This window comes from Coregonus lavaretus, assembly GCF_964263955.1.
Source record: "Coregonus lavaretus genome assembly, chromosome: 10".
NCBI lineage: Eukaryota > Metazoa > Chordata > Actinopteri > Salmoniformes > Salmonidae > Coregonus > Coregonus lavaretus.
Genome location: NC_139997.1, coordinates 13,292,330 through 13,314,979, shown reverse-complemented (window position 1 = coordinate 13,314,979; position 22,650 = coordinate 13,292,330). Strand labels below are relative to the sequence as shown.

At 47.5% G+C, this 22,650-nt stretch overlaps 1 protein-coding gene across 1 annotated transcript in view; it reads right to left on the bottom strand.

Moving 5' to 3' along the window:
• Positions 1-20,951, bottom strand: part of LOC311135831 (tetratricopeptide repeat protein 28-like) — a gene marked incomplete at its 5' end in the record, with an annotated part of 36,597 nt that extends 15,646 nt beyond the window's left edge. The window contains 8 exons of the mRNA XM_084169865.1: positions 3,746-3,842; positions 4,091-4,279; positions 4,491-4,712; positions 5,682-5,812; positions 6,165-6,273; positions 6,362-6,525; positions 7,213-7,360; positions 20,928-20,951. Coding sequence (XP_084025991.1) covers positions 3,746-3,842; positions 4,091-4,279; positions 4,491-4,712; positions 5,682-5,812; positions 6,165-6,273; positions 6,362-6,525; positions 7,213-7,360; positions 20,928-20,951 — 1,084 coding nt within the window. The remainder of the gene's footprint in view (positions 1-3,745; positions 3,843-4,090; positions 4,280-4,490; positions 4,713-5,681; positions 5,813-6,164; positions 6,274-6,361; positions 6,526-7,212; positions 7,361-20,927) is intronic.
• Between the last annotated feature and the right edge of the window lie 1,699 nt (positions 20,952-22,650).

Here is a 22,650-nt window from a genome sequence, read left to right as displayed (position 1 = left end):
CAATCACTAGCCTGCTATTCAGTGGAGAGGGTGTGTGGTCCAAGTCTGGGTTTAAGGGTCTCTTTTCCAAGCTTAAAATGATAAACATTCACTTGCAACACACCATGGGCCAGAAAAGGTTGAATACATTGACCATGCTGTCAATCCAGCTTGACTTCTGCCGTGTTCAAAACAACTGGACACTCGGAACTGGGAAATCTCAGACTTCAGTGAGTCCAAGACAACTGGGAACTCTGAAAAAAACAAGCTCAGACTGGGAAAATACATTTTGAATGGTCATCCAACTCTGAATTCCAAGTCACAACATCACAACAAGGTGAGTCCAATAATGTATTTTATGCTGCTGCATAAATTATGTAATATGCCAGGGAGATATGTATACTGTAGCTAAGAAAGTAATACTAAGTGTATGTTGTGTAGTAAGCTGTTAGTAGCCCATGTGCCTCACCCTAATCATTTGGTCCCTTTCCCCCTCCTAACTTAGCCTACTGTTCTGACTTGGTGGTGCACATGTAGCCTATAGCCTGTTTTAGATAAATGTAATCATTGAATATTGTAAGAGCTTTCATTGTCTGCTTACATGCCCCCTTTATTTATCCTACACTTCTGACTTGGTGTACAGGGAGAATAGTGTAAGAACGGCCCATGTTCGGAATTCTGTTGCTGTACATTTCAAAAGTGCTGAACAAATAGTTATATTGACTATGTCCGTCCTAGCTCGCTCATTAATGTCTTAATCGAAATTACGGATTGCCTCTTTGTTTGCCCCACCAAGATTTACATGCTAAAATCGCCACTGTGTGTAGACATGACAGAAATAGTAGCAAAAGGTGAATGTTGAACTTTTTTGGGACACATATCTTGTATACATTTGGGATGCAATGACGCTGTTGGTCTGACCGAGGCATTAAGCCTTGTGCACACCAACTGCGTCAAACTGTATGCGTTCCGACGGAAGTCCACTCATTTCAATGGGAGACAATCAGCATCGCTTGGAAATTTGGAAATCAAACTGCTGATAAGACTGTAATCTATTTGTAGTTAGGCTACCAAAATAATTTCTCAATTCCCAATATTGAGTGACCAGTGGAGAACATCTGCCATGCTGTTAAATGCGCATATTCCCAGAATCCCAGCCCTGCCCAGCCTTCACTTATTTTATCATTGGGTGGGTCTGTGCCTCTGGAAAGTTTTTTAGGACTATCATTTCCTCCACCAGGATAGATGGATATCATATTTTACAATCTGTGTCTCCCATCTTTTTGTAGGTTGTATCGTTTTTATTGATCTCAGTTCATTTTTCATTTTTGTGGTATAAAAACAAAATGGCTGATGTAGAATTGCATGAAATGCATTTATAAAAGGACAACGTTTACCCCTGGTGCGGATCTCCGAATGTGCGCTCTGTTCAGAACGGTATTTTTTGCAAACAGTCATGAGCTAAATTAAATTAGGCTTCATTTACTACAGTTAGGCCTACTGAATATATTCCTAGACCTAGTCTACTCATCACATTAGGAATTGTATCTTACTGTTAGTCTGCAAATAATAATAATAATAATAATAATAATAATAATATGCCATTTAGCAGACGCTTTTATCCAAAGCGACTTACAGTCATGCGTGCATACATTTTTGTGTATGGGTGGTCCCAGGGATCGAACCCACTACCTTGGCGTTACAAGCGCCGTGCTCTACCAGCTGAGCTACAGAGGATGCATGGAGTGCTTTATAATAATAATAATAATAATAATAATAATACATTTGTAGAGCGCATTTCCCACTCTTAATGTGCATAAGGTAGAAAACTAAAACTAAATAATAAATATTAATTAATTATAAAAGGTGTTTAGTTTCCCGTTAGCATCCCCTACTCAAAACATCTGGCCATGGTTCTACATAATTATATCTGAAAGATGGCCAACGTTGTGTCCTGCTGAACATGGCCCTGACAGTGTGAAACTAAACTTTATCTAGTCTGCATGCAGGCATGTGTCTGTCTCTATCTCTGTGTGTGTGTGTGTGTGTGTGTGTGTGTGTGTGAGAGAGAGTGAGTGACTGAGAGACTGATTCAAGTAAGCGTGAAATGTGATCCCTGACCCACTGACAGTGTATGTTGTCTCCACTAGCAAGTACACAGAACCTCACACTGAGCTCTATGGACTGACTTTAATTAGCCTGCCTGAAAACAAGAAGCTAAAAAACTGAAACAATCTTGGAATACAGGACTATGCTATCATTGAAGAGGTATGTGGATGATGATGATTATGATGATGGTGTATGTTGCGCAAGTAAGCGTTTTCAGGTGTGTGTGTGTGTGTGTATTAGGAAAAGGAGAGCTGCCCCATAAGGGGTGCAGAGATAAGAGGATTACAGAGCAACCTGCAGAGTCGGCAGGAATACTAACGCACATTAACCCCCTGGGGTCAGGCATCCTCCCACACATAAACACACACACACCTGATGGTGCCAGGGGGCATGTTAGTGGTGTGGCGATAAGGCTTTGGTATTCCCCAACAGCAGCTCTGAGATAGCCAGCAGAGTTAGCGGATTATAAGTAATGTAATATTACTAGAGATCCTATAACAGTCTGTTTGGCTGAGGCAGCACTGGAAGCTTATAGGGAGAGTCGCTACCCTTATTCTACACACTGGGATGTGAGTGTATAACAGTCAGTGTGTGTGTGTGTGTGTGTGTGTGTGTGTCTATACTTTGTGCTGATATGGTCCTAGGTTATCTAGGTGTTGGGCAAGCCTTCAGACAAGACTAACTCCCCAACCAGCTTCAGCCTGCTAACATGGTAATGCTGGTAGTGAAGCTTTAAATGGCCCAGTCACAAACCACTAAGCAGTTCTACTAGACTCCTTCAGCCAATGACCTACTTGAGCTGTAAATGAACTGTCAGATGGATTCCATTAAATATCACATTAAACTGATAACACTTATCATTAAGGTGTACTTTGAACGATTTATGAAGCGGTTTATGTCGTTTAGAAACTGTTCATTATTAGTTTAAAGATAGTTTATATAAACTGTTATAATACATTATGTGATGTATTTTTTTAGAGAGAGAGAGAGAGACAGAAAGCGTGAGAAAAGAGAGAAAGAGAGAGAGAGGCGAAGAAAAATAGATCTCTCCATGGTGCCCAAGTCAGCAGTCCTGCACAATCATAGAGTATACACTCAGATTACACACACACACACACACACACACACACAGGTAGGTAGGTTATTGTCCACTCAACAGTGGGGTCAGATTCAGCAGGTCTCAGATTTCGCCATTGTCGCAGAACCCTAAACCTTGTTAATAAAACATCGGTGTTGATTGGCCAGAGAGGCACTAGTGGAGTCATGTGATAGGACACAGCTCTGGTTTCCTGCTGTCATACCTGGGCTGAGAGCAAGTGAGGTGTTTGTGGGATGTAGAGGGAAATTGAACAAACCCCTTCAACAAAACAATGCTGTATCATAGAATGTAGATATTAAACAGAGATGTATCGGTTTATAGTGCCCAGGATTGTCTGTAAAAAGGTCTGTACTGTTGTCCTTCATTCTATAGACCTGGCCTCTCGGTCTCTCCTTAATGCTGCTGGTCGATGTGGCATTGAACTGGTCAGGCCATTGGGGGACAGCTCCTGTATCTGTGATAGTATCCAATTCACAACCTTCTGGTCCCAAGGGGGAAACACAGAGCACATAACTGTCTGAGAGAGAGAGAGTGTAGGACGCTGTCATCATGTCTTACCCAGGTTGGATGAAGCGCGTCCCTGTGCAGCTCTGTCCTGCAGCTCCTCTGCTATGTCCAGCTGCTGCTGGTGGTACTGGCCTGCCCTCTCCAAGTCCTGGAGAACATACAGGGAGTTATGCTGTGTGTGTGTGTAACATTACATTTACATTTTAGTCATTTAGCAGATGCTCTTATCCAGAGCGACTTACAGTTAGTGAGTGCAAACATTATTTCATACTGGTCCTCCATGGGAATCGAACCCACAACCCTGGCGTTGCAAGCGCCATGCTCTACCAACTGAGCTACACGGGACTAACATGTGTGTGTGTGTGTGTAACATTATGTGTGTGTGTGGTCTACTACCTGCATGCAACGAGCAGCGTGTCCCAGGCCGGCGTAAGCCCTCATCTGTATGGTCCGGTCCTCCAGATCCTGAGCCAGCTGCAGCACCAGGGTGTGGTAGGAGACAGCCTTGTCAAAGTCTCTCTGGCTGTGGTGGGCACTGCCCAGGTTACTGTACGCCCGCGCCTCCTCACGGCCATTACCTAGGGTCTACAGATCACATCAGATAACTTTAACGTTGATTTACTTCAGTGCTTTTAACACGGAACACTGAGAATAGATAGCATAGATAGAATAAAAAAGTAGTAAGTGAAATGATAAATTGGAAATTGGAATTTCAGTTCACTTCCTGAATTGACATAGAATTGACCCCAACCCTGGTGCATTCATACGTGTGTATGATTGTTCATTAGTTAAACACCTTAGCTATGTCCAGGTGTTGCTGGTGACACTGCACAGCGTTGGTGAAGTCTCCCAGTGCGGTGTAGACAGCTCCCATGTTGCCCAGCTGCCGAGCCTCTGACAGCGGGCATTGGGTCTGCCGTGCCAACAGCACACACTGTTTATGGCTGGCCAGGGCGTTAGGGTAGTCCGCTATCGCTGTGTACACATGGCCAAGGCTGCTCAGTGCACCGGACGCAGCCTAGAGACACACACACACACTTGTTAGACTTTTCCTGTCAGCCCAGGGATTCAAACCGGCAACCCTCTTGTGACTGGCCCGCCTTGCTAACATTGAGGCTACTATTACCCCACATTAAGCCACAGGAGGCCACAGGAGGCATCTTAGAAAGACGCACACAATCTAAACAAAAGGAAACACAGTAGGAGAGATGAGGAGGTGTAGAGTAATGTTGATATGTGTGTTTGAACAGCCTCAGGCTGTGGACCAGTGGTGTTGACTGGAGAGAGGAGATGCAATAATCCTCTCTCACTCACACCTCAATGTCCTCAGATCTAAAGCACTTAACACTCACACAATCTCACACACACACACACACACACACGCTGCTTTCGCTAGAATGGACCTGTTCAAGCACCCATTCATCCATGGTGTCAGGTGTCTTATCGATTTGACATCTAGGATGCATTTAAATGACTCTGTGCACACTCTGTGCACACAGACACACACACACACACACAAATTGTATAACATATTCAGAACATGCATAAACAAGGTTAACATACCGAAAGGCATGTTTCGTACAATATTAAACAAACACTAGATATTAAAAAACATACACAACGACATGAGAGCACACAGCACATGGAGGATACAGTACAACTCTACAGCTGTCCAGACATTCACACAGTCAGGTCGGCAAGGTGTCAAGTTAAACAACTAATGGAAATTCTGCCTTCACCATAATACAAAGACTTGCTTCTCATTGTATTCCAGTCATAAACAGTGAGTGGGTGGTGTGGCTCAAGGGCAGACATTGTTACATTGTCACATTGCTTTGACTGAGAGCAACTTAGCATGGCTCCTGAATAAAAGAAGGGGAAAGAGTAGAAGTACACAATGGAGCGATCACACACACACACACACACACACACACACACACACACACACACACACACACACACACACACACACACACACACTAGGTACCTCTCTGTCCTTGAGTTTCATGGCAAGGACCAGCTGATGTCTGTGATTGGTTAAAGCCTCCCTGTAGTTGCCCTTGGAGAAGTAGGCGGACCCTAGGTTCCCGTGAGCCCGGCATTCGCCTGATTGGTCACCTGGGAAGACATGATAATGAGGTGGGTGTGGTCATAAGGCTTTTTAAGATGGTGTTAATCGTTCCTATCCATTTGGGTTTGAAGCCTACAGATTTCTGCTAATCCATTATGTAGTGGAGGTGTTTCAGTGAACTAAACTCACATGATGAGTAACCTTGCTTGAGACCTGATGACTCGTGTTAGCTACCATAGCAAATGCCTTGTCTTCCACTCAGTGGGTTATCGCAGTCTTAAATCACACGTACAGCTCTCTCTCTTCACCAATACCTAGTGTGTGTATGTGTGTGTATGCATCCAATAGTGTGTGTGTGTGAAAGCATGTATGTATGTGTGTGTGTGTGTGTGTGTGTACCTAGTGTCTTGGCGACCTCCAGGTCTTGCTGCATGTATCCTGTGCTCTTCTCTGCGTTGCCTAGAGACCAGTAGGCTGAGCTGAGAGCAGAGAACACTGAACCTCGGAGCTTCAGAAAGAAGAGAGAAGAAACTCAATGATCATCACACACACATAGAAACACACACACACACGCACGCACACACAAACTGCCTTGCCTTCAGAGAGCATGTGCCAATCTTTAGCCCCGCCTCCAGGACCACAACCGAGGCTCCGTGGAAACCAGTGGTCAGCAGCTCCTGACCAATCACACACACCACCACGAACGGACTCTTGTCCAGCTTCATCCTCTGCAGCTGCTGGTAGGTGGGTTCTAGGGAGTCTATAGGACACACACAGAACAACAACAACACTTTGACTGAAAGTGAAAATAAAGTTGAATAAGCTTATAATGACCAAATACAACCACTGTAATAGTTATAGTGTGTGCTGTGAGTCTGACACCCCAGATCAACTATGGAGAGAACGAATCTACGGAGGAAAAACCCTGTGGAGGAGCTAATGATCAGCCTCAAGGTATATCTTTTCTTTCTTCTATCACTCTCTCTCTCTATTCTCTCTTCCTCACCATTTTCCTTCTCTCTTTCTCCTGCCTTTCTTCTTTGACTTACTCCTCTTTTGTGAAAAAAAGCTATTTTCTCACACCGTCATCTACCTCCATCTCTCCTCCTGTCTTTTCTCCCTGGGGCTTTGACACGCCCACGTCTTATCCCCGGGGTTGTGGTATATAAATAAATGATGGATTGTGGGTAAATGAAGGGATGATGACAAATAAAGGAATGATGATTCAGACTGATGGAACCTTCTCCATCTTATTTGGTTTATCTAGGAAAGGTTCTTAAATACCCACACTTTGTGTTTCTGTATTTTCACTGATAAAAGTGAAGCCGTATGATTCAGTGTGGATGATGTCACAAGAAGCAGCTTTGAGTTACACCAAATCTTAGCTGAAAGTACAGATATTGTGTTATGACCCTGAGCACAAGTAAAACACACACACATGCCACACCTCGTAGTGGGGACTTCATGGCAGCCTCGACCATGCCCACCAATAGTTGGAGACTCTTGGGGTCCTGCGCCAGACCAGAGGCAAATGCTGCCAGGGCGTCGGCATGGCGACCAAGGTACTGCAGGGCCACGCCCTGACGGAAGTATGCCTGATGGAGGGAGAGGGGGAGAAGGAGAGAGGGGGCGAGAGAGAGAAATAATAGATATACTGGACCTTCAACAGCTATTCATCCTCTCATTTTGCCCTCTCATCATTATTTGGTCAAATAGATTGTACATGTATTAAACCATTTTTGTCAGCATATAAAGAAAGGAATTAAATAAATAATTAAACAATGGTTATTTAAATGAACACAATTATAATAACTATAATAATACTGTTGAGAGAAAGAGAGGGGATCAGAGGAAACTATTATAGCAACATCAGCAATTAGCGCTGCAGGAATACTGCTACTGAATGTGTGTGTGTGTGTGTGTGTGTGTGTGTGTGTGTGTGTGTGTGTGTGTGTGTGTGTGTGTGTGTGTGTGTGTGTGTGTGTGTGTGTGTGTGTGTGTGTGTGTGTGTGTGTGTGTGCGTGCGTGCGTGCGTGCGTGCGTGCGTGCGTGCGTGCGTGCGTGCGTGCGTGCGTGCGTGCGTGCGTGCGTGCGTGCGTGCGTGCGTGTATGCATCAGTCTATACTCAAAGCCCCCCACCAGTACTATAACGATGCCAAATTCACAAACTGCTCTCTGTGACAGCAGGTCGAGTCCGGACCCCTCCTCTCTTCTCCCCTCCTCTCTTCCCCCCCTTCGATCTGTCAGTCTGTCTATTAGCACATGTCTGGCAGCTCTTCCAGAACCCCATGAACCCCTACATCCTTATGTGATATATCTATATCCCCTCAACCTGCTGGAGGGACAGACCATTAGAAGTTACACTTACCAGGGTCCTTCCGATCCATACCATACATGGAGCAAGGAGGGGAATGTGTATGTGTGTGTGTGTGTGTGTGTGTGTGTGTGTGTGTGTGTGTGTGTGTGTGTGTGTGTGTGTGTGTGTGTGTGTGTGTGTAGAGCAGAGGATGTGCTCTGGATGAACAGATGCTTCAATTATCGCTCCTTACTCCCATTAATCAAGAACAGATGGCAATGCAACAGACAGAGAAAGAGAGAAAGAAAGAGAGAAAGAGAGAAAGATAGGGGGGAGAGAAAGAGAGAAAGAGAGAGAGAAAGAAAGAGAGAGAGAGAGAGAGAGAGAGAGAGAGAGAGAAATAGGTGAGAGAGGAGGGGAGAGAAAGGGAAAGAGGGTGGGAGAGAAGGAGAGAAGGAGAGAGAGAGAGGTGGGATAGAGGGAAAGAGTGAAAAAAAAGACAAGAGAGAAAGAGAGAAGGAGATAAGAAAGGATATGCAGACAGAAGACAGATTCATGTGTGTGAACCAGGGACTGTGTGTCAGCTGAGAGACTCAATACTGGTACATGATGCATAGCTAAATATCTACCACAACTCAACTCCTCAATTCACCACATCAATACACCTCCCCATTATCTTACCTTAAGTGCAGTAAAACCAAACCAAACCAGACAAAACCAGTTACTCACGGTCTGAGAATGAATCACTGTGTATACTGTATCTGCATGAGAGAGATATAACAACAAGAAGCTTTGGAGTACATTGAGTGATTCATACAATTAAATGTGAATACATCATAGGAGAAGGCCAATGAGACTAAGCCTTGGTTCTCTCTTTGCCCTGAGTCTTACTGAACCATGCAGTGTCTCTCCCTCCCTGGTGCCCTAAGGACTGGCTGCTTGTCTCAGTAAGTGGAGAATTTAACACTAATTAAGAAGTAAATTACAGTATTACTGAGGGATGGAGAGAGTGGGAACAGAGAGAGATAGCGCGAGAGAGAGAGAAAGAGAGAGAGATTAGTCACCCACTCTACTTTGAGCTGTGGTGTAGCCTAAATGAAAAAGCAACAACTAATTGTACATTCAAAATACAGAACTGTCAACTTTGACCCCTCTCCTCAATCCCAGGTGCCCTTGCTGTGACTCTAGCTGTGACCTCTCTCACTGTTACATTCGGAGGGAGGCAGCCCCGCTGCTAACAGAATCAGAAGGCCATTTCTGTGTGTGTGTGTCAGGGGAGCAGGGAATGCCAATAGTGTATTTATGTGTCTGAGAGAAGCAGGGGAATGAGTCAGGCTATCAGAGGGAAGAGAAAAAGGAGGGAGAAAAATAAGGGAATTGCTTTGGGGTCACATGGGGAATAAATGAGTGTGTGTGTCAAAGAAGTGCCATTGACCCTCGCTAGTGAAGTGAAGTAGGACGCCAGTGTGTGTGTGTGTGTGTGTGTGTGTGTGTGTGTGTGTGTGTGTGTGAGATTGACTGGGCCTTTTGAAGCTTTTCTGTTTCTTTGTGAGTCAAAAGGTGATGGCCAGACCACAGAGAAGGATAAATAATATAGTATTTCAGAACGTGACCTACCGCTCATATTGAATTATCAGACTGGGAAGAAGTGACGTTCACAATCTCCCCCTATCTGCAAGCATGACCAATGGCATAACACTTTATTGATATTTACATTCCACCCACTAATAGGAATACATAAACATTGAATACATATTTCTGCAGTGTGAAGTGGAAACATAACCAACCCTGTTACACTTACATGAATGTAAACACACTCATTCTACCAACCAGCACCCTTTCAGTCATGTACAACTAACTTTCAATATATCCCAACTAGTCAATAGAGGTCGACACAGCTACTGTTTACATCCTACCATGACAGTGAGTGAGACATGGAACAAAAGGCCTGTTAGATCAGCCGACGTCTCGTCTGCCTTTCGATTATCCATCCATTCCTCTCCTCTCTCAGCTCTCCATTCCTCTTCCATCCAGCTGTCTCCTTCACTATGTTCTCATATTGTGCATGTCAGCACAGCTCCAGGTTTATTTAGCTGTTGTGTGTGTGTGTGTGTGTGTGTGTGTGAGCCAGCCAACACTTGATCATGTCACGCTCATTGTCTGCCAATTACTGTTCAATTTACTGTTCAATTTACCACCACAAGACACTGCGGCAGGTAGCTTAGTGGTTAAGAGCGTTGTGCCAGTAACCGAAAGGTCGCTGGTTCTAATCCCCGAGCCAACTAGGTGAAAAATCTGTCGATGTGCCCTTGAGCAAGGCACTTAACCCTAATTGCTCCTGTAAGTCGCTCTGGATAAGAGCGTCTGCTAAATGACCTAAAAAAAAAAAACTAAAAAAAACTGCAATGAGATTATGAGAGAAGCCCACACACAGACTCATCCCCTACTCTCTTCCCCCTCTCTCTCTCTTTCTCTCTTCCCTCTCTCTCTCTCTCCCTGGCGCAGTGGTCTAAGGCGCTAGCTGTGCCACTAGAGATCCTGGTTTGAATCCAGGCTCTGTCGTAGCCGGCTGCGACCGGGAGACCCATGGGGCGGTGCACAATTGACCCAGGGTAGGGGAGGGAATGGCCGGCAGGGATGTAGCTCAGTTGGTAGAGCATGGCGTTTGCAACGCCAGGGTTGTGGGTTCGATTCCCACAGGGGGCCAGTATGAAAAAAATAAAAAAATAATGTATGCACTCACTAACTGTAAGTCGCTGTCACGAATACCGCCGAGGCTGCCCCTCCTCCTTGTTCGGGCAGGTTTCGGCGTTCGTCGTCCCCAGAGTACTAGCTGCCACCGTTTGATGTTTCGATGTTTGTTTGGTCATGTCTAGTTTAGTGCACCTGTTTCGTATTCTGTCCTGATTATGTCACCTATAAGTTTCCCTGTGTTATGTTTTGGAGTTGTGTGTTGTTGTCCGCCTGTCGTTTGTCTTTGGTCGGTACCTGTTTGCATTTGTGTATTTTACGCGTTGCGCGTATTCTTTGCCTCCTGTGTGTTTCGAGGCCATTTATTTTTGTATTATCATTTTTGAGTCTCAGTAAAGTCGTTTGACTTATCCGCTGTGTCCTGCGCCTGACTTTACCACCACATCCACTAGTGTACCGTGACAGAACAACACACCCATTACTATGGAGTCAGCAGGAGCAGCGGGGGGAAACGAGTCGCTGGAGGATCGGGTCAGCTACCAGGACGCCAGGATCCAGCAACTCGGATCTGCCATGCAGGAGGTCATGGACACCCTGCGCCGATGGGAGAGAGGAGGTTTGCCCACACCTCCTCCTACCTTACCACCACCATCGGCCAGCCCCACCATACCAGCTCCGGAGTCCAGTGGCATACGGCTCTCGCTCCCGAGGGCATATGATGGCACCGCAGCCGGGTGTCAGGGGTTCCTCCTTCAAGTGGAGCTCTACCTGGCTACCATACACCCGGCACCCTCGGGATACGAGAGCGTTTCCACCCTCATGTCCTGTCTCTCCGGCAAGGCGTTGGAGTGGGCCAATGCCGAATGGAGGGGAATAGACGCCGCCACCATCAGCTATGCGGAGTTCTCCCGCCGCTTCAGGGCTGTGTTCGATCATCCCCCTGAGGGTAAAGCGGCGGGAGAGCGTCTGTTCCACCTTCGACAGGGGAAGAGGAGCGCACAGGAGTTTGCCCTGGACTTCCGGACTCTAGCGGCGGATGCGGGGTGGAATGAGAGGGCCCTCATCGACCACTATCGGTGTAGCCTGCGTGAGGACGTTCGACGAGAGTTGGCCTGCAGGGACACCAATCTCACCTTCGACCAGCTGGTGGACATGTCAATCCGTCTGGATACCCTGCTGGCCACCCGCGGACGTCCAGAGTTGGGGCCGTCCATTCCATCCCCCAGCACCTCCGAGCCGAGCCCTATGGAGCTCGGGGGTGCTGGCGCTAGAGAGAGGAGGAGGGAGATACCGAGGGAGGCCGTCCCCTGCACCAACTGTGGTCATAGAGGACACACTGCGGCTAGATGCTGGGGAGGGTCTCCAGGGGTTCGAGGCAGCAGGTCGCGCACTGGGGAGTCATTCCAGGTGAGTAGGCGCCCACCTCACCCAGAGCTCTCTGTTGTTCACTTTTGTATACCTGTAGTATTTCCTCAGGTTGCATCTCAGTCCCAGCATAAGGCGCTAGTCGATTCAGGCGCAGCTGGGAATTTCATTGATCGTAATTTTTGTGTTAAGTTAGGGATTCCCCTCCTGCCCGTTGATGCACCCTTCATCTGGGATCTGGGTTGATTAGGGAGGTCACAGCGCCACTTAAGATGAGGACGCAGGGGGGTCATGAAGAGATTATTCAGTTGTATCTGATCGACTCTCCTGCGTATCCCGTGGTACTGGGGCTTCCTTGGTTAGTCGCCCATGATCCCACCATTTCGTGGCAACAGAGGGCTCTCAAGGAGTGGTCTAACCAGTGTGTCGGGCGATGTTTAGGTGTTTCCGTAGGGGCGACCACGGTGGAGAGTCCGAACCAAGTGCCCGCAATGCACATTCCCCCCGAGAATGAGGATTTGGCACTCGTGTTCAGCAAAACTAGGGCGACGCGTTTGCCACCTCATAGACGGGGAGATTGTGCGATAGATCTCCTGGCGGGTGCGGCACTTCCGCGGAGCCATGTGTATCCCTTGTCTCAAGAGGAGACGGCGGCTATGGAGACATACATAGCCGAGTCTCTGAGACAGGGATACATACGGCCCTCCACTTCCCCTGTTTCCTCAAGTTTATTTTTTGTGAAGAAAAAGGATGGAGGATTGCGCCCGTGTATTGATTACCTTAATCTCAATCAGATCACAGTTAAATACAGTTATCCTCTTCCTCTGATTGTGAGTATGACGGAATCATTACGCGGAGCGCGTTTCTTCACAAAACTGGATCTCAGGAGCGCTTACAACTTGGTGCGCATTAGGGAGGGAGATGAATGGAAGACAGCATTTAGTACCACCTCGGGTCATTATGAGTATCTCGTCATGCCATATGGGTTAATGAATGCTCCTTCAGTCTTCCAATCCTTTGTGGACGAGATCTTCCGGGACTTGCATGGGCAGGGTGTGGTCGTGTACATTGACGACATTCTAGTGTACTCGTCAACACGAGCCGAGCATGTAGCCCTGGTGCGTCGTGTATTGAGGAGGCTGTTGGAGCATAACTTGTATGTCAAGGCAGAGAAATGTCTGTTTTTCCAGGAGTCCATCTCCTTCTTGGGTCATCGGTTGTCCGCGTCAGGTGTGGAGATGGAGATTGACCGTGTGTCAGCCATGCGTAATTGGCAGACTCCAACCACTGTTAAAGAGGTGCAACGGTTTTTGGGTTTTGCCAATTACTACCGGAGGTTTATCCAGGGTTTTGGACAGGTGGCAGCTCCCATCACTTCCCTGCTGAAGGGGGGCCCGGTGCGTTTGCAGTGGTCGGCTGAGGCGGACAGGGCGTTTGATAAACGTAAGAACCTGTTCACCTCGGCTCCGATGCTGGCGCATCCGGACCCCGCTTTAGCGTTCCAAGTGGAGGTGGACGCGTCAGAGGCCGGTATTGGGGCAGTATTGTCTCAACGCTCAGGCACGCCTCCTAAACTCCGGCCCTGCGTTTTTTATTCAAAAAAGCTCAGCCCGGCCGAACGAAATTATGACGTAGGGGACAGGGAGCTGCTAGCCGTAGTTCAGGCCCTAAAGGTGTGGAGGCATTGGCTTGAGGGGGCTCAACACCCTTTTCTCATTCTGACTGACCATCGTAACCTGGAGTACATCCGGGCAGCTAGGAGACTGAACCCTCGTCAGGCTAGGTGGAACATGTTTCTGACCCGGTTTGTCTTTAAGCTTACGTACATCCCAGGGTCCCAGAACGGTAAGGCAGACGCACTGTCCCGGCGGTATGACACAGAAGAGAGGTCCATTGAGCCCACTCCCATACTGCCGGAGTCTTGTCTGGTGGCACCGGTGGTGTGGGAGATCGATGCGGAAATCGAGCGGGCGTTACGCACCGACCCTACTCCTCCAGAGTGTCCAGTGGGGCGGATGTACGTGCCGCTCGAGATCCGTGATCGTCTCATATATTGGGCTCACACGTCACCCTCCTCTGGACATCCAGGTATTGGCCGGACAGTGCACTGCCTTAGTGTTAAGTACTGGTGGACAACATTGGCTAGGGACGTGAGGGTTTATGTCTCCTCCTGCTCAGTGTGCGCCCAGTGTAAGGCGCCTAGACACCTGCCCAGGGGGAAGTTACAGCCCCTGCCCGTTCCACAACGGCCGTGGTCTCACCTCTCGGTAGACTTTGTCACTGACCTACCTCCCTCCCAGGGGAATACCACCATTCTGGTCGTTGTGGATCGGTTCTCTAAGGCCTGTCGTCTCATCCCAATGCCGGGTCTCCCTACTGCCCTACAGACCGCAGAGGCTTTGTTTACCCACGTCTGCCAGCACTACGGGGTTCCCGAGGATATAGTGTCCGATCGAGGTCCCCAATTCACCTCTAGAGTCTGGAGGGCGTTCATGGAACGTTTGGGGGTCTCGGTTAGCCTTACCTCGGGTTTTCACCCTGAGAGTAATGGGCAGGTGGAGAGAGTGAACCAGGATGTGGGCAGGTTTCTGAGATCGTATTGCCAGGACCGGCAGGAGGAGTGGTCGGGTTATATCCCTTGGGCAGAGATTGCCCAGAACTCTCTTCGCCACTCCTCTACTAACCTGACCCCTTTCCAGTGTGTGTTAGGGTATCAGCCGGTTCTGGCACCATGGCATCAGAGCCAGATCGAGGCTCCTGCGGTGGATGAGTGGTTTCGGCGCTCGGAGGAGACGTGGAACGCTGCACACATCCATCTGCAGCGGGCTATCCGTAGACAAAAGGCGAGCGCCGATCTCCACCGCAGTGAGGGTCCAGTATACGCACCTGGAGATCGAGTCTGGCTCTCGACTCGAAACCTGCCCCTTCGCCTGCCCTGCCGGAAGCTGGGTCGGCGGTTTGTGGGGCCATTTAAAGTCCTGAGGAGATTGAACGAGGTATGCTACAAGTTACAACTGCCTAATGATTATCACATTAACCCCTCCATGTTCCATGTGTCTCTCCTCAGGCCGGTGGTAGCTGGTTCACTCCAGGACTGTGAGATAAGAGAGACTCCCCCGCCCCCACTGGACATCGAGGGGGCTCCGGCGTACTCAGTCCGGTCCATCGTGGATTCGAGACGTCGGATGGGGGGTCTACAATATCTCGTGGAGTGGGAGGGGTACGGTCCGGAGGAACGGTGCTGGGTGCCTAGGAGGGATATCTTAGATCCCTCCCTCCTGACGGAGTTCCACCGAAACCATCCCACGCGCCCTGCTCCGCGTCCTCCTGGCCGTCCCCGAGGCCGGGTTCGGCGCACGGCTGGAGCGGCGCGTCAAGGGGGGGGTACTGTCACGAATACCGCCGAGGCTGCCCCTCCTCCTTGTTCGGGCAGGTTTCGGCGTTCGTCGTCCCCGGAGTACTAGCTGCCACCGTTTGATGTTTCGATGTTTGTTTGGTCATGTCTAGTTTAGTGCACCTGTTTCGTATTCTGTCCTGATTATGTCACCTATAAGTTTCCCTGTGTTATGTTTTGGAGTTGTGTGTTGTTGTCCGCCTGTCGTTTGTCTTTGGTCGGTACCTGTTTGCATTTGTGTATTTTACGCGTTGCGCGTATTCTTTGCCTCCTGTGTGTTTCGAAGCCATTTATTTTTGTATTATAATTTTTTTGTCTCAGTAAAGTCGTTTGACTTATCCGCTGTGTCCTGCGCCTGACTTTACCACCACATCCACTAGTGTACCGTGACAGTCGCTCTGGATAAGAGCGTCGACTAAAATGTAAATGTAATCTCTTTCTCCCCTGAGAGATCCCATATTGCTCTTGGCCTTTTCAGTCATTGTGACATTTGCTCTCCCACTGCCTGCCTCTAAGACCATGTAACGAACGCCACTGGCTGTTGCAAACACACACACATAAACAAGACACTCCTTCAAACTCCTAGTGTGTGGCACTAGCATATTTCTCTGAATTATTTAACATTACAAATGACTTTGTCACATCACGCCTAGTGGAGTCTGACCACGTGCTGGGAGCTAATAGTCCCACATTTTGTTTGTATGTGTGTCTATTCTGCAACCCAATGCCAAATCTCTATCTCTCTCTTACACACACACATACACAAACACACTGGGTAGAGTGGAGTATTGTCCCAGAAGCACCTCTAAGGTTTGGCACAGGTACAATGGACACGCAAAAAATAACCTCACCCCCCTCCCTCCATACTCCCTCCATCCTCCCTCCCCCCTCCCTCCATCCTCCCTCCCACCTCCCGCCATCCCCACTCCCTCCCCCCTCCCCCCTCCCTCCATCCTCCCGCCATCCCCCCTCCCTCCATCCTCCCGCAATACCCCCTCCCTCCATCCTCCCTCCCCCCTCCCTCCATCCTCCCGCCATCCCCCCTCCCTCCATCCTCCCGCAATACCCCCTCCCTCCATCCTCCCGCAATACCCCCTCCCTCCATCCTCCCTCCCACCACTCTCCGTTATCCTCATCACTGCATCGGCACTCTCAAGAGATTGAGAATGTTCTTTTTAGAGAGCAGTCCTTAATAGTCCGGAAGAGAGGATGAGAGGAGGAGAGGAGAGGAAGAGAGGAGATGTCTGGAGCCTCCAGTTCACACAGGTGCCTTTAATCACCTACAGACTTGACTAATGGAGCAAGAGTACAAACACACACACACACACAATCAGATAAGGGGTTCATCAGGGTGGCGAGCCAAGACACTAACGAGCACCAGAGATCACTGTCAGCCTCGGAGATCAGAGCTCATTTAAATAAAACATCTAAACAGGAACAAGCTCTCTCCATCGTCGCACCCACACACGCACCACATACTTTCATGGCTGGGGCGAGAAACTGTACATTACGAACTCTGTATCGACGCTCAGTTGACATGAAAGAAAAACTATTTTTTATTTCTGCCTGTCTTCAGAGAAAAGAGAAAGGCAGAAAGGAGAATAGAGATGGCAGGAGAGAAAAATAAAGATGAGAATATCACCTCATGGATAGACTACGTTACAGAGAGCTCTCAGTGACTGTACCTCATGGATAGACTACGTTACAGAGAGCTCTCAGTGACTGTACCTCATGGATAGACTACGTTACAGAGAGCTCTCAGTGACTGTACCTCATGGATAGACTACGTTACAGAGAGCTCTCAGTGACTGTACCTCATGGATAGACTACGTTACAGAGAGCTCTCAGTGACTGTACCTCATGGATAGACTATGTTACAGAGAGCTCTCAGTGACTGTACCTCATGGATAGACTACGTTACAGAGAGCTCAGTGACTGTACCTCATGGATAGACTACGTTACAGAGAGCTCTCAGTGACTGTACCTCATGGATAGACTACGTTACAGAGAGCTCTCAGTGACTGTACCTCATGGATAGACTACGTTACAGAGAGCTCTCAGTGACTGTACCTCATGGATAGACTACGTTACAGAGAGCTCTCAGTGACTGTACCTCATGGATAGACTACGTTACAGAGAGCTCTCAGTGACTGTACCTCATGGATAGACTACGTTACAGAGAGCTCTCAGTGACTGTACCTCATGGATAGACTACGTTACAGAGAGCTCAGTGACTGTACCTCATGGATAGACTACGTTACAGAGAGCTCTCAGTGACTGTACCTCATGGATAGACTACGTTACAGAGAGCTCTCAGTGACTGTACCTCATGGATAGACTACGTTACAGAGAGCTCTCAGTGACTGTACCTCATGGATAGACTACGTTACAGAGAGCTCTCAGTGACTGTACCTCATGGATAGACTACGTTACAGAGAGCTCTCAGTGACTGTACCTCATGGATAGACTACGTTACAGAGAGCTCTCAGTGACTGTACCTCATGGATAGACTACGTTACAGAGAGCTCAGTGACTGTACCTCATGGATAGACTACGTTACAGAGAGCTCTCAGTGACTGTACCTCATGGATAGACTACGTTACAGAGAGCTCTCAGTGACTGTACCTCATGGATAGACTACGTTACAGAGAGCTCTCAGTGACTGTACCTCATGGATAGACTACGTTACAGAGAGCTCAGTGACTGTACCTCATGGATAGACTACGTTACAGAGAGCTCTCAGTGACTGTACCTCATGGATAGACTACGTTACAGAGAGCTCTCAGTGACTGTACCTCATGGATAGACTACGTTACAGAGAGCTCAGTGACTGTACCTCATGGATAGACTACGTTACAGAGAGCTCTCAGTGACTGTACCTCATGGATAGACTACGTTACAGAGAGCTCTCAGTGACTGTACCTCATGGATAGACTACGTTACAGAGAGCTCTCAGTGACTGTACCTCATGGATAGACTACGTTACAGAGAGCTCTCAGTGACTGTACCTCATGGATAGACTACGTTACAGAGAGCTCTCAGTGACTGTACCTCATGGATAGACTACGTTACAGAGAGCTCTCAGTGACTGTACCTCATGGATAGACTACGTTACAGAGAGCTCTCAGTGACTGTACCTCATGGATAGACTACGTTACAGAGAGCTCTCAGTGACTGTACCTCATGGATAGACTACGTTACAGAGAGCTCTCAGTGACTGTACCTCATGGATAGACTACGTTACAGAGAGCTCTCAGTGACTGTACCTCATGGATAGACTACGTTACAGAGAGCTCTCAGTGACTGTACCTCATGGATAGACTACGTTACAGAGAGCTCTCAGTGACTGACTGACAGTATCTGCTTTGAGGATCTACATGGCTGATTGGCATGAAATGAAACAGCATAGAAAGAGAGAGATAGAGGGACACACACACACACTTGGGGTTAATACATTGACTACTATACTGTCCACACAGAGTTATATCCTCCATCTGCAACATTGGCATGAACTCTGGACCATTGTAAAATTGTTGTAGCTAAAGCATTACTCTGTCATAGGTTAGTGCCCCAATACAGTGGTTATTGTTTTGACACCATTACACACAGGGACTTACACTGCACTCGTGCTGAGGGGGAGAGGGGGTGAGGAGTATGGTTTTAAGAGGCTTAGCTGTATGGTAAGTAAAATTATATCAGGGCACATTGTTAGTCAAAACCCCACTGAGTGGGAAACAAGAAAAGGGAGGTAGGGAGAAAGAAAGAGGGAGAGAAAGAGAATGGGGGAAGAAATATATAATTATTTCGATTTTCACTCCATCCACAACAACGAAAGCTGTCAAACAAACACTACTGAAACTATTTATGAGGAGTCTTTCTACTTTCTATCTCACACATAGACACACACACACACACACTTGGATGAGACACACACACACACACTATCATAGAGAGAGTCTCACCGAGACTGTCAACAGTCAACACACAAGATGAATATCTAATGCACCACTGAATATACACAAACACAGACACACACACACACCGTCTGCTTCTGAAGCTAGGGTAAACATAAATTGTATTTATAACAACCCAAGTTCTGGAGAGATACAAGCTGTGCAGGATTTTGTTTCAGCCCAGCACTAACACAACTGATTCAACTAATCATCAATCAACACTTTGTCAACACTACTCTAGTCCTAGGTCCTGGTGTGTGGGTGTTTTAGTCATAGTAACTCTACTAATAAACCCATGCAAGGTACAGGTATGTACACACACACACACACACACACAGGACACACAGATAGGGCTTAAACAGTCATTACTCATTTTCTAATGAGTTATTTATCCATCATCACATCACACACCTGGTGGTTTACACAGTACTATACCTCCAGAGAGAGAGATAGGCATTAAGTACATTAGAGACCATTTAAACTCTTCTCCTCTCCTATTTTCCTCTCCTCCTTTTGATATATACCAGGGTAAATCATTGTTTACTGAGGATTATACACTGGTCTCTCTCTCGTGTGTGTGCCTCCTATTACCACTTGGTGTGTGTTTGTGTGTGTGTGTGTGTGTGTGTGTGTGTTTGTGTGTGTGTGAGAGAGAGAGAGAGTGTGTAATATTTACTGTTTTATTGTTATTTCAATTTTTGAATATGTTTCCCATGCCAATAAAACCCCTTGAATTGAATTGAATTGAATTGAATTGAGAGAGAGAGAGAGAGAGAGAGAGAGAGAGAGAGCGTGTGTATGTGTGTGTGATCCAAGGCTAGTAGCCTTTATGTGAATCGCCGGTGCTTGACTTGGGAAGGAGCTCACCGGAGCTGAGTACCAGCACTTCAAATGTTCTACTGCTTGAGCACCTGTTCCTCTTATAGAATATTAGCTCAAAAGTATTGTGGAGCTCCTGCAACTAAATGCAAACTGAACCTATTTCAGTCCAAGTCAAGCACTGTGAATCGCCATGTATGGACTGCACTGGACTGGACGCTCAACTTCTGGCAGAACACAAAGACAATATGACCCAACCCCCATGCCATGATCCAATGTTTAATTGTGCATTGCAAGTCAATTTGTAGCCAATATGGGCATCCAGAAAGAAACCCTAAGTCCCTTACCTTCTTCCGGGGCTGCCATTTCATCATATTTGTAAACCAGAAAAGTCCAGCATCTAAGTGTCACTCAGCTTGTGGAGGGGAACTGGAAGTCAGTCATCATACCACCCACTGAGCCTCAGGGCTCAGTGCTGCCCCCTAAACCCTCTCTGTCCAGCAGAGGACTGGGCTCACACCGGGGGAGTGACAGCCACCTAGGGGTCTCCGTTAAAGCTGTCGTTAATTCAAACGTTAATCCAGGTCAGTCTATGGGTGATAGAGAGAAAATGTATGCTTCGGCTGAAACAGCCTATAGTTCACCTTGTACATGGGACACTGGACCATCGCAGGGTGGTCTCTGAGTGGATGGATGTAGCATGTAGGTACTACCACAACCCTGTAATAATGCCATAGGCTACGTCTCAATATTCACCTCTCCCTGGCTGCAAAACAACAGAAGGAAGTAAATGCACAAAATAACTCCAGACAACAGCGCGAGGTAGCCTATACAAAGAAAAACTGAGAGAGATAAAGAAGAGAGAGCCCGTCACTGAATGAGTAAAAAAAATTAACTGTTAAAAAAATCCATGGAATGTCTTTCCGAATATGGGTAGCTGGAATAAGAGGGCTCAAAAGCCTAACCACTGGGCTGGAGCCTGGAGTAGTGTACGGGAATGAATTTCCCTCCCCGGCGCGCGCTCTCCACTCTTCTACTCCGCTATGTGTGTGCGAGACTGCGTGAGAGAGGCAGATCGCACGCCACAGGATCATAGAGCCGTCGCCACTTAGGCGATCTATCAATGCTCAGGTGCCATTGTCAACCTTTTATTTTCTTCCTCGTTATCTCTTTCATACAATTTATGATATGAGCCAGTTCCCGAATTTTAGCCTCTGCACCGCTTTCTATAACTGTTCCGTCTCCGCCCCTGCCTCAACATGACGACCAAACCGGCTCCGCGCATGCGTCCACGTGCGCATGTTAATTTTGTCTATCCCCAGCAGACGCGTTCATGACATGCAGGTTAAAATACCAAAACCAACTACACTGAACAAAAATATCAACGCAACATGTAAAGTGTTGGTCCTATGTTTCATGAGCTGAAATAAAAGATACCAGTCATTTTCCATACACACAAAAACCATATTTCTCTCAAATTATGAGCACAAATTTGTTTACATCCATGTTTGTAATAATTTCTCCTTTGCCAAAATAATCCATCCACCTGACAGGTGTGGCAAATCAAGAAGCTAATTGAACAGCATGATCATTACACAGGTGCACCTTGTGCTGGGGACAATAAAAGGCCACTCTAAAATGTGTAGTTTTGTCACACAACACAATGCCACAGATGTCTCAAGTTTTGAGAGAGCGTGCAATCGGCATGCTGACTGCAGGAATGTCCACCAGAGCTGTTCATTTCTCTACCATAACCACCTCCAATGTCATTTTAGAGAATTTGCCAGTACGTCCAACCGGCCTCACAACCGCAGACATGTAACTACACCAGCCCAGGACCTCCACATCCAGCTTCTTTACCTGCAGGATTGTCTGAGACCAGCCACCCGGACAGCTGATGAAACTGTGGGTTTGCACAACTGAAGAATTTCTGCACAAACTGTTAGAAACAGTCTCAGGGAAGCCCATCTGTGTGCTTGTCGTCCTCACCAGGGTCTTGAACTGACTGTAGTTCGGCGTAGTAACCGACTTCAGTGGGCACCTTCGATGGCCACTGGCATGCTGGAGAAGTGTGCTCTTCACGGATGAATCCCGGTTTCAACTGTACCAAGCAAGTTTGCTGATGTCAACATTGTGAACAGAGTGCCCCATGGTGGCGGTGGGGTTATGGAATGGGCAGGCGTAAGCTATGGACAACAAACACAATTGCATTTTATCGATGGTAATTTGAATGCACAGGGATACTTTGACGAGATCCTGAGGCCCTTTGTTGTGCCATTAATTCGCCGCCATTACCTAATGTTTCAGCATGATAATACATGGCCCCATGTCGCAAGGATCTGTACACAATTCCTGGAAACTGAAATA